This window comes from Cibotium barometz, chromosome 21 (genome assembly GCF_041138505.1).
Source record: "Cibotium barometz isolate CiBa-2024 chromosome 21, ASM4113850v1, whole genome shotgun sequence".
NCBI classification, from domain to species: domain Eukaryota; kingdom Viridiplantae; phylum Streptophyta; class Polypodiopsida; order Cyatheales; family Cibotiaceae; genus Cibotium; species Cibotium barometz.
In genome coordinates this window covers 32,314,989-32,327,400 of record NC_141066.1, presented here as the reverse complement: position 1 = coordinate 32,327,400, position 12,412 = coordinate 32,314,989, and the positions used below count along the sequence as shown (strand labels likewise).

The 12,412-nt window shown below is 39.2% G+C and overlaps 1 protein-coding gene across 1 annotated transcript; it reads right to left on the bottom strand.

Annotated features, from left to right (window-relative positions):
* Positions 1-6,688: 6,688 nt before the first annotated feature.
* On the bottom strand, positions 6,689-12,013 carry LOC147627089 (putative leucine-rich repeat receptor-like protein kinase At1g68400). The gene is made up of 2 exons (XM_086815660.1): positions 10,199-12,013; positions 6,689-7,468 (listed from the first exon to the last, which is right to left on the bottom strand). Exons 1-2 carry the CDS (start codon positions 11,649-11,651, stop codon positions 6,831-6,833), a joined length of 2,091 nt encoding a protein of 696 aa, XP_086671786.1. The 5' UTR covers positions 11,652-12,013; the 3' UTR covers positions 6,689-6,830.
* Positions 12,014-12,412: the final 399 nt, after the last annotated feature.

Below are 12,412 nucleotides of genomic sequence, written 5' to 3'. Positions count from 1 at the left end.
TTTGACTAAGTGTTGGTGAACTTAATCCTAATGGAAGGGTTAACTCAACCTTTGTTGCATAGGTCAAAGGCATGGGTGGCATGCATTGAAGGATGAGTGCAACTAATATGTGAAGGAGCTGATGGAGTTCCCACACAGGAGGCATTTTCAAACTTAAAGTTTTGAAAGAGTGTTCCCATGAAAAAAAGAAGGAAGCTATCCCGGTTGCATTCTCTGTTCAATCATTTTAGCTTCAATTTCATGGAGGCAAGCACTTGGCTTTGGTAATAACAAGTTATGGGATTTATGCTGTTGAATCCTTGGCAAATTTTTTACCTCGACTCTAATGGCAAAAGTCATGGGGGTAGCCTCTTCATTTTGTAAGCAAAATTCACCTTTGTTTGCAACAATGGCTTCAATTACTTTGGTGGGATAGTCTAAGCCTCTCCACTAGAATTCTTTGGGACAATATGGGTTGTCTTTCAGAAGTGCCTTGGTGGGACACTTTGTGCCTTCTATGATTTTCTGTCATCTACAACATGCTCTAAGGCATGTGTAAGGTATACGTTTCTTGGAGGGATGGCGACTTGGTGTCATCGAGGACGACCTAGCACCTTCATCAACTTTTGTGTCATTATTTGACTATGTGTCGAGTAGATGTTTGTTCTCACCATTGCATAGACGGAATGCATGTGTCGAGTAGATGTTTTTTCTCACCATAGCATAGACATAATGCATGTGTGAGATTTATAGAAGATATGGTGTGATTGGTCTTAACAAATGTTATCAACATGGAAAACATGATATGCATGTATGACATTTAGTTAGGGATTACATAAGATGCTGGTGGGCATGTAATCTTGGTGGTAACCTTGTGGTTGATGTAATCTATCTTGGTTAAGCCACTGGGCACTAACTATCACTGAGAGTGATGTGTGCGTACTTAAGAAGCACAGCTTGCATGGTATCGATGCTTGATCAAGAGGGTGTGTTAGAATCTAGGTGATCTAGCATTCATTGTGTGCATGTGTGCACATTAACATTAGGGACAACTTATTTGAGCCTAAGGATAGAATAATAAACGTGAAGTCTAAGGTTATTCTCTTGTGTAAGATGGATCTAGATAAGGGCTAGGTGGCAAGCCCTTGACATCATTGTTTAGGTCATTGGGAGGGTTCTTGGAGCCTATATAAGTTGTACCTTTCTTTGTGAATAATGAGCAAGTTTGATAGGTCTTTGTGACCTTCTTTTGTGAAAACACTTGTCCCAACCTTATCTCTTTGCTTGTCACCATGTGTTAATATCTTTGTGCTAGTTATGTTTATCTTAATCTTCTTTTATTACTGCTTATATTAGTATTAATATTTGAGATGAGGATTAAGCCTTATGCTTAATAGCAATTAGGGTTTCACTCTCTAGTGCAATCCCTGATATTTTAATATGGTATCAAAGCTATCTTTCTTGGGAGCTCTCTATGTGAGGAGTTGTTTAGCTCTCTTGGTTAAGCTCTTTATGATGCTTGTTTGTGTAGGAGTTAACTTTGTGTTAACTTCCTAATCTACACTTTGTGTAGGATTTATCTTTGTGTTAAAACCCTAATCTGTCTAATAATAGACATGAATTCTAAGGTTATTCTCTTGTGTAAGTGGCCAATTACTAAAGGGGAAAGTAAAACCTATACAGATCTAGATAAGGGCTAGGTGGAAAGTACTTGACATCATTGCTTAGGTCATTAGGAGGGCTCTTGGAGCTTATATAAGTTATACCTTTCTTTGTGAATAATGGGCAAGTTTGATAGGTCTTTGTGACCTTCCTTTGTGGAAACACTTGTCCCAAGCTTATCTCTTTGCTTGTTATGACTATGTATAATCTCTTGCTTCACTTCTAGCTTTGTGCTAGTTATCTTATCACTATGTATAATCTCTTGCTTCACTTCTAGCTTTGTGCTAGTTATCTTATCACTATGTATAATCTCTTGCTTCACTTCTAGCTTTGTGCTAGTTATATTTATCTTAATCTTCTTTGATTGTTGCTTATATTAGCATTAATCTTTGAGGTTAGATGTAAGCTTTGTGCGTGTGGCAATTAGGGTTTCACTCTGTAGTGAAATCCTTGAGATTTCAATATGGTATTAGAGCTATCTTCTTGGGAGCTGTCTATGTGAGGAGTTGTTTAGCTCTTGGTTAAGCTCTTTGTGATGCTTGTTCATGTAGGAGTTAACTTTGTGTTCAGTTCCCAATCTATACTTTGTGGAGCTAATTGTGTGTTGGCATCCACATTATTATCTTCTTAGTGAAGCATTTATGTGAGGATGTAGCTCTAATCTCTTCTCATTATGTAATACCATTAAGAGGGTATTCTATGTTTCTTAAATCTCTAATCCTATGTGGATTGCATCATTAAGAGGTATAATATTCTTCTAATCTTCTCAATTTCTATTCCTCCTACTTATCATATCTAAGTGTAGTGTCTCTTTAACCTTGGGGAGGTCGAGGGAGATGTTGCTTACAATAGCTTATGAGTATGTCAACAAGAAGGAGAATAGTGTGAAAGAAGTTGAGAAAAAAAGGGAGTATTCCTTTCCTTATTATATGTTACTTCTCTTCCTTGTGAAGTTCTCTTCTTGTGAATTCTTGTCTAGTTGAGATATATGTCATAGGCTCAATCTAGTGAGAGAGGAAAGGGGGAGAAGTTTGTTTGAGTGACTATATGTGAGGCATTTATACTTGTGAGAGAGAGAGATTGATTTTCACTATATTTGCATATTGTAGAAGTTTCTCGTGTATTGACGAATGAGAAAGTGATGCCTCATTATTTTTAGACAGAAGACGACTACAATTTTATCAGGATCTCATGACACCTTGGAGAAGAATTACTCAAACACAAACACACAAATTAATAGAACATAGACTTTGCACAAATTGAAAACCAAACCCTTACGTAAACAATTCAGCAAAATAGCATGAACCATGAAAACTTGAAAATAAAAAAGAAGTCACCCCATTGACACATGGTTGGGTTTAATCTCCCTTGGGTGAGTGTGGCCCAACGCATCGCTCATCCTTATGTAAACAATTCAACAAAATAGCATAAACCATGAAAACTTGAAAATAAAACAGAAGTCACCATCGACACATGGTTGGCTTTTAATCTCCCTTGGGTGAGTGTGGCCCATCACATCGCTCACCCATATTTAACTATATTGATGCTTGATTTTACAAAAAGATACTCCAAAAATAAAGCCTAATAGCTTTTCGAGTCTTTGAACATACAAGGTCCTTCCAAAAATATAGCAAGCCTAATTATAGAGTCTTGGGCCTACTAAAAGCAAAAAAATACTATTTGGTATTTTGTACAAAGGCTAAGGCTAAGGCCTTCCAAAAATATAAATACCAAATATGAAAACCTAAGAGGTGATAACATGTCTTCCAAGATATCTCATTGTGGTCCAACACATGTTCCGCGAGAGTGACAACTAACACATGGTCCACCACTCAATCATCGCCTACACCAAAATAATATTAGTCAGCACACATAGCCAGTTAAAGACATTAATTTTGACTATATCATACTAGCACACACAACTGATTAAAAATATTAATCGTGGAAAATGATATAAATAAAAAGTCACATCCCATACTAATCCAATCTACATATGTCACATATGGACTTAAAAAAATGGCATCAACCACATTCCTATGGGAAAGCAGTGATCGCATGGCCATCTCCACTTGACCATGGAGTAGCCTTGAGGAAGCCACATTTAAATGTGGCTAGGAGGATACTCAAATACATAAAGTCCATGTAGATAGGAGGATACTCAAGTACATAAAGTCCATGTAGATGTAGCTAGGAGGATACTCAAGTACATAAAGTCCATGTAGATGTGGCTAGGAGGATACTCAAGTACATAAAGTCCATGTAGATGTGGCTAGGAGGATACTCAAATACATAAAGTCCATGTAGATGTAGCTAGGAGGATACTCAAGTACATAAAGTCCATTTAAATGTAGCTAGGAGGATACTCAAGTACATAAAGTCCATTTAAATGTAGCTAGGAGGATACTAAAGTACATAAAGTCTATTTAGATGAAGCAAGAAAGGATACTCAGATACATAAAGTCCATACTACATTGTGGACTTTTCTATGAGGCTAGGATACAAGTACAAGTACATGCGTACACATATGCAGATTTGGGCTGACCAAAGATCTACTAGTGGCTTTATGTTCTTCTTTGGGAGTACTTCTATTAGTTGGAGTAGCAAGAAGTAGTCGATACGGTTGCTTTGTCGAGTACAATGGCGTATGCTATGGTCTTATATGAGTAACTTGGTTATAGAAGAAGCTACTTTTTTGCTGATATGGTAAGCCCATGGATATGATAATTATCATTTATTATGATAACATGAGCAGTATACAATTGGCCACTAACCTAGTGTTCCTCATGCTAGGATGTAGCACATTGAGATGCATTATCATTTTGTGAGTGAGAAGGTTCTAGTAGGTGATATGGATTTGGTTTATATCAGCACAGAGGATCACGTGGCTAACATCTTCTCATGAAGGCAGTGGGAACATAGAAGCTTCATTGGTTTAGAAGCTTACTTACAATGCAAGGTTGTGGTTCTCATTTAGTCACATCATTTTGAAAACCCCTTAAATAGAATTTAAGAATGCTACAAATATAGTACAAAATTTCTTCTATATATACATAAAGTTCTTGCAGATAACTTCCATCAACTACATATTTCTTTTACATTCTTCTCTTAAAATTCAAGGCTATTACAAAAATCATAATGTAATTGCTAGGTGTGTTAATTACTTCCAGAACTATGCATGCTAACCAAGACCACTTAATTAATTTTATGGAATTTTAATTTTATTTACCTTCTTATTATTTAGAAATTATAAAATTATCCTTGAGCCACTTTTATGGTTGAATTACATGACTTCTTCAAAAGCACACCTAAAGAAAAAAATCAAGGCAAGAGAAAGAGGTAATGCCAACAACACATCAATAAGAGGAATATAAAAAATATAAAATTAGAATTTGGAAGCTTAGATATTTATATACATAAGTTCTTATGAATAGAGGGGGATAGCATGTTTTATACCAAAAGTAAGCTTGGAAAAATTCAATTTGAGCCATGATAAGCATAAGAACTCTAAAGTCAAAGCAACTATGTATTGTAGTGGACTTAGTGATTGTTGTTGCCACCATCAGATGATACTACACATCCTTGTTTGTCATCATAGTCATTAACCTTGTCATTATGTAGGTTGTGGTGTTTATGATGGTGGTGGTAAATAGATATAATTGCAACATATTGGTGTCTTCAAAGATTTAGCATGGGAAGCCTAGCATGTGATACTTGTACACATTCACATTTGCAAGTAGAGTGGGCTTCATGTGTTAAAACACCTTCCATGCCCACTTAAAATCTTAGAAAATCCAATGAACAAGCAAGGGCAACCAACCATTGTCATCTATCCATCTATGCCTTTGTCGATCAATATTGTATGGTATTAATCCTCATGTTGGTACCAGGTGATGCTTGTGGTGGTAAATAGGCAATTGTATATTGGTACTTCCTAAATCTTAAGAGATGCATCTACAAGTTTTTATGGTTTATGAATCATGGCATCATAAGAAGAATGTAATGCTAGCCTAGCAAATTGTCCTATTTTGGGTATATGGGCATGCAAAGTTCATTTTCTTATGTGTTAATGAAGGCATTGCTGGGGAACATGATTAAGATTTGTTTAAAAAAATTGGAATAATAAGCAATAAAACTCATTTGATAAAAAAAAACATCATACTCTTTTAGTTGGTACTAGGGTTGCTCTCTAATACCCATATCAGCCTTGTTTTTGGATAAATTGGTTGTTTTGAGCAAGCAAACTTGGAAGATGGAAATGGATTTTGGAAATGTATGCATTTCTACATTGCCAAAAAGAATGGAGCGTGTCTAGTGTCTTCTTCTTCTTCTTCTTTTTTGGGGGGGACATAATTATAATTATATTTATAAGCTGGGCATAGCCATATACAAAGGTCCTCTTTTTATAACTGTCACTGCCAACCTATTTCCAATCACTATTAAGAAGGTTACAAATTTGATCCCACCTCTCCTCTTGTGTCTAGTGTCTTCTATGTTGCAAATTTTAAAAAAAAGAGCATTGTATGAAGCAAGGGAAACCTTACAACTACAGAATCAATGGAACTTTCAATTCAGAGGCATTTGAAATCAACAAAGACAAGTCATTTGCCAACCTTAATACCCCACGATAGTCATGTGAGAGGTGGGGGGGATAGCCCAACACTAAGGGCTCTTGCCCTACACCACCACAGCTTGGGTTCAATGCCCACCCCCTCCTCCCGCGCATGCCTAAATGGCATGTGGTCTGTCCATTTCCTCACCAAAAAAATATCCCTCGCAATACCCCCCCCCCCCAAAAAAAATGATAGCCATGTCACAACATTAGCCCAAAAAAAAAACACAACAATATTATTAGCGCCACGTTAATGCCCAACAATAGTCATGGGACAACATTAGCCCCAAGAAAACACAACAATATTATTAGTACCAACCTTAATGCCCCAACAATAGTCATGTAAAAACATTAGCCCAGAAAAACATAACAATATTAGCACCAAACAAGATGCCCCAAAAAAAAACACACACACACACACACACACAAGAAGTATGAGAAGCTTGGAATAACAATAGTGAGATATTAAATCGAGTCCCATGCATTAGCACGTGAAGCGTTCTCAACCTAAATAGAAAAGAAAAAACTAAAAACTAAAATATATTCTCTTGGTAATCTTTTTTCCTCTAATAAATGAAGATCAATGGCTAGAAGCACCGGCATCTTCGGAGACGGACGGAGAAGGGGAGACGGAGCCAGCACGTGCGGGGGATGGCGACACTTTGAGCTCTTCGATCATTTTGATAACGTGGCTCATTTTGGGCCGTTGATCGGGGGAGAGAGAAACACAAAGCATGGCAATTTGGAGCATAGAAACCATCTCTTCTTCAATGTCCTTGTACCGCATGAGCTCCAGATCAAAGACCTCGGCCGTCCACTCCTCTCTCACAACAGATTGTACCCACCTTGGCAGGTCCATACCTTCGTCTTGTATGCATTGGGCGGGCACCTTCCCCGTTAGAATCTCAAGTAACACCACCCCAAAGCTGTATATGTCCGCCCTTTGTGACAACCTCTTGCTCCCCGTGTGCTCTGGTGCCCTATACCCCATTAGCCTTGATGCTATTGTAGCCGGATTCATTAGAAATGTTAGCCCCACATCCGCCACACGTGCATTCCCTTCCTTGTCCACAAGTATGTTGGATGACTTTATGTTTCCATGTGCTATCCTTGGTGCATTCCATGCCTCATGTATCCTTGCTACCCCCCTCGCTGCCCCCATTGCTATCTTCACACGTGTCGTCCAATCCAACGGCACACGCCCCAGTCCTCGATTTCCTTACAAAGTGCCCATGCATCATTAGCAAAATAGAAAATGACCATACAAATGATGTATCATTATCACTCGGCTTTCCTAAATGACCCACATCGGCACATGCATATCAATGTCAAGTCTCAATCACCTCAATAAAGCAAATAACAAATAGCACAAAAACATATATTAGCACATTTTCTCTTGTGACAGACAAAACTATCAAAAAATGATAAGCCTAAAAATGTGAACCCTACTTATAATACAACAATTAGTGGAACGTTGTGAGGCATCGATGATTACCAATATAATGGCACCATTAGTCATGCTTCATTGTCATGAATTTCAAGACTAGCCTTGTTTTCGCTCCAAAGCTGCTCCCTTGAAATTATGCCTATGAAGTGCAAACTTTGGCAATTGGATTAAATGTGCTAGTTGACTTCACATGTGCTTCAATATTCTATTTGATTCATAAACCACGAACCCCCATGAACCAAATGCATAATAAGAAATGGTCTCATGCACATGTGCTTCAGAACAAGCTCTAATATTGGAATTTTTCCACCATCATACATAAGCATCTAGGGGAATGGGGTTGATGTCCATTAGACATCAAGAATGCTTTGATCCACAAAAGCAATCATAGCTTGGAGATGAGCAACACTTCATGTTCACATAACATGGCAAGGAACTACACATTCAAACTCCTAGCACACTTAAGTTGTCCATTAGTGGATAGAAGCACTTAAACTAAAAGCACAAAGGCATTTGCTCCTCAAAAAGCTAAGCATTCAAGCTTTTGAGGGCACCTATACTTCAATACTATAGTATGAAATAAGCTCAAAGATTTTACTAACCATATGCCACTACGCAGTAAGCACACTTCACTAGAATCATTTTATAAACAACTCCTCTCTCTCTCTCTCTCTCTCTCTCTCTCTCTCTCTCTCTCAATCAATCAATCAATTAATCAAAATAGCCTTACAAAACGAATCCTCATCTTGATTAAAATCAATTATGTTAGATCGAAAAGGTGGAATAAATATAACGGTTTAGAAAAGAAATATTGGGCTACATGGAATAAAATTTGCTGTTTGAAAGAGTGGAAACTTCAAAGGAAAGATTGGGCTACACATCCATCTATCCATCCCTGGACAGAGCCATTGCGAGACGCCCACAACCACAACAATCGCATCCACGACTCCCTCACCATCAACAGATTCGGGCCATCATTGCCCGCCACCGGAGGAGTTTACCGCGACGATTCAATAGTTCAGCTTTCAGCTCTTAGCTCTCTTAGGATGTTAGTATTTTCATTCTTTCTTTCAGATTTGTTATGATGAGAAATCATCATCATCAGTTGTACCTTGTTTTGGTCTCATGGGCCATTTTGGCCTTTAGGAGACGTTAACTAATATATCTTTATTTCTTTCTCTCTCTCTCTCTCTCTCTCTCTCTCTCTCTCTCTCTCTCTATCTATCTATATATATATAAAGTGAATGAATTTAAGGCTCACCTTCAAAGGAAATATTGGGCTCTCTCTCTCTCTCTATATATATATATATATATCTATCTATATATATATATAAAGTGAATATATATATATATATATATATATATACACACACACACACACACATACATACATACATATATATATAAAAATACATGTGTATATTTGTATATATAGATATAGATATATATATTTGTGTATGTATGTATATTTGTATATATATATATATATATATATATATATATATATAGAGAGAGAGAGAGAGAGAGAGAGAGAGAGAGAGAGAGGAAGTATATATATATATATATATATATAAAGTGAATGAATTTAAGGCTCAAAAAGGAATATTTGGCTACAAGGAATAAAATTTACCCTTCTCACCTTCAAAGGAAATATTGGGCTACCCCCCTTCTCTCTCTCTCTCTCTCTCTCTCTCTCTCTCTCTCTCTCTCTCTATATATATATATATATATACATCAAGCACATAGGCCGAGGTGGTCGGAAAGTCTGGAGGTTGTGTAAGCAGTCAAGTCTCGATTCTCTGTGTGTGGTGGTGGTGGTGGGCAGGGCGGGGGCGGGCGTTGGGTACAAAACAAAAGACAATAGCGAGCTCTCTGGGATGTATCCAGAATGATGACAAACTTCAAAGCTCAAACGGCTGCCTCGCAGCAGACGCGCGACTCGCGAGAAAGCCATCCTCGGGGAACGAGACTACTTCTGAGGGTACCGAGTACTCCTTTGCAAAGTAGTCTAATAAAATGACCACCACCACCATAGTCAATTTGCCAGGTGCCTGCCCCCAAAAGAGTTCACACTTCTTCGGCTACGCTTCATAATGCATAAAACTAATCCCAACAAGGTCAACATTAAGGTTATCAACACTAATCTCTCTATCCCACCCGCTTAATTGGCATGAACTGTGATTAGCCAGAAAGACTGTAGATTATCGGCAGGTTCTAACCTCTAGCTACGAATTGCAGATAATGCGTCCTACAGGGATTAAGATCTTAGCTAAGCAAAATGTAGATAATTGGGTCTATAACGCATAAGGCCCTTCCCAAGTAAAATGTACACGATTGGATCTACAGGGCTAAGCTTACCAGCTTATCAAATTATAAGTATCGATCCTAAACTCAGCTAATTATCAAAAGGCAACGAAAGACAGTAATAATTATTCAGTCAGACACCACAGAACAATCAATCTCTTAGACATAATCAAACTGATGAAAGGAAGAGAAAGTACCATGGAGAAGGTTGTAGAGGCTTCCATTGGGCATGAAATCATAAACAAGAAGTTTCTCCTCTCTGGCACAGTAATAAGCTCTGAGAGTCACAATATTAGGGTGATCAAGCTTCCCTATAAGCTCCATTTGCTGCTCAAACTCCCTCTTACCGGTTGTATTAACATCCTTTAATCTCTTCACAGCAACAGCAGACCCATCTTCCAGCACTGCCTTGTAACTTGTCCCAAAACTGCCCTTTCCAAGCATCTCTGCAGAAGCCCTCAACAAATCCTCTAATTCAAACCTCTTTCCATCATTGAAGAACACAAGCTTGCTTTTTTCACTTGTATCTGGCACTTGCAAGCTTGGCTTGTACTGCAAATCCTCTCCTAATTTGCTTGTCTTAGAGTCCTCCACAAAATGATTATTAACCTTCTTCCAATAATAAAGCAACAAGAGAAGTGCTAATACAAGGAGGATTATCACATCTCCTATCACAATTGCTATGATGGCACCCAAACTTAGCTTGCTAGAGCCTTTCTTAGGGGATGTTAATTTAGGTTGTGAGCTAGGATTAGATGGTACAAACATAGGAGAGGCTGGGTTACTTGAGACATGGGTCTCATTGCATGATGGCAAAGGTCCCCCACATAGATTCACATTGCCTAAGAAAGCCGAAGACGCAAACTTGTCAAGTGAAAGAGGGATTTGCCCACTGAGGTTATTGAAAGAGGCATCAAAAGAGGTAAGATTTCCAAGCTGTAGTGGAGGGATGGTGCCTGAGAGATTGTTATATTGGAGGGATAAATCTGTGAGGAAAGAGAGGGTGAGGAGTGGGATGGTGCCTGTGAGGGCATTGTCATGTAGATCAAGAGTTAGAAGCCGAGTTAAGCCATTGATGGAGGGTGGGATGGTGCCTGTGAGGGCATTGTCATGTAGATCAAGAGTTAGAAGCCGAGTTAAGCCATTGATGGAAGGTGGGATGGTGCCATTGAACCTGTTTTGAGAGAGATCTAGCCTCCAGAGGCGAGTTAACAATGATATTGACGGCGGGATTGGACCCGACAAACTGTTGGAAGAGAGGCTGAGGAGCCATAGGAGCCTCCAATTGGCAAGATTTGGGAGGATGCCATCTAGATTGTTCTGTGCAATGACCAGAACCCGGAGCTGCACGAGTGAGCTCAGAGCTTCAATGCTTCCTGTTAAGCTTAAGCCTCTCAAGGAGAGCCTTGAAACTCTCCCTTGCTGGCATGTCACACCTGCCCAAGAGCTAGAAGGAGAGCAGCAATCAGAGGTGTTCCAGCTACTGAGAGAGTTTTGCATATCAGCTGTGGCTTTGAATCTCAACAAAGCTTCTGTATCATTGTTGTTCAAATCAAGCCCAAAACACCACTGCAGGCATACATTCCAGAGCAAGAGATGGATACAGAGACAATAGAGATGGGCAGATTGAGCCTGCCTCTGTCTCACCATTGTTCCCACACTACAACAGGAGAAAATCTATCAAATAATCTCTGCCATTAAGGTATCCATAGCCAGAAGCTTCTTGTGAAAATCATAGCATGCAAGGGTGATCAATCCATGGCATGGAAGAGTGACCCAAGCATCTGCAGAAGTTCAGCAAGTGCCTGCTTGCATTGCTGTGGCTGTATGGGGGGGTTGGGTAGCATAAAAGTCTTCGTAATCTGGTGTAATTTTGAATGGAGAAGGCCACCGAAAGCTATGGTGGTAAAGGAGTAGGCAGTCTAGGCAGCCTACTCTCTCCTCATCTTCTGTACAAACCTGTAGTACTATGAGCTAGGCCAGGCCAACCAAGAGCACTGCAGTGCGCGCACCCTTGAGAGAAACACAACCACACGTACCACTTTACGTGATATATTATATTACGGTGAAATAGCCCCCCAAAAAATTTTTTTTTGAACACAAAGCATCTCGCACGTGTAACAATACCCATGCCAAGTCTCCCACACACTTCACATGCAAATGCAAAAAAAGCCCACCACCTTGGTCCATTTTTTCTGGACGCTCTGTGAAGCCGGAACCTCCTAACTATCGTATTATCCAAGCTTTTAATGCTAGGTACTAGCATTTATTGCTGCACCTTACACATTTCCATGTGTGCAGTGCTGGCCGCCGACACTGATCACACGTTGCATCCTCACTTGTGTCCGGACGCGCGACGCCTTGTCCGCATACACTCAACATTTCCATGTGCACAGTGCTGGCCGCCGACA

Excerpts from the sequence above, each read along its gene's own strand:
- LOC147627089 (XM_086815660.1), bottom strand. The coding sequence starts at position 11,651 with ATGGTGAGACAGAGGCAGGCTCAATCTGCCCATCTCTATTGTCTCTGT. Across the intron at positions 7,469-10,198 it reads CCTCTACAACCTTCTCCATG|GAAATCGAGGACTGGGGCGT; the intron begins GTACTTTCTCTT and ends GCACTTTGTAAG.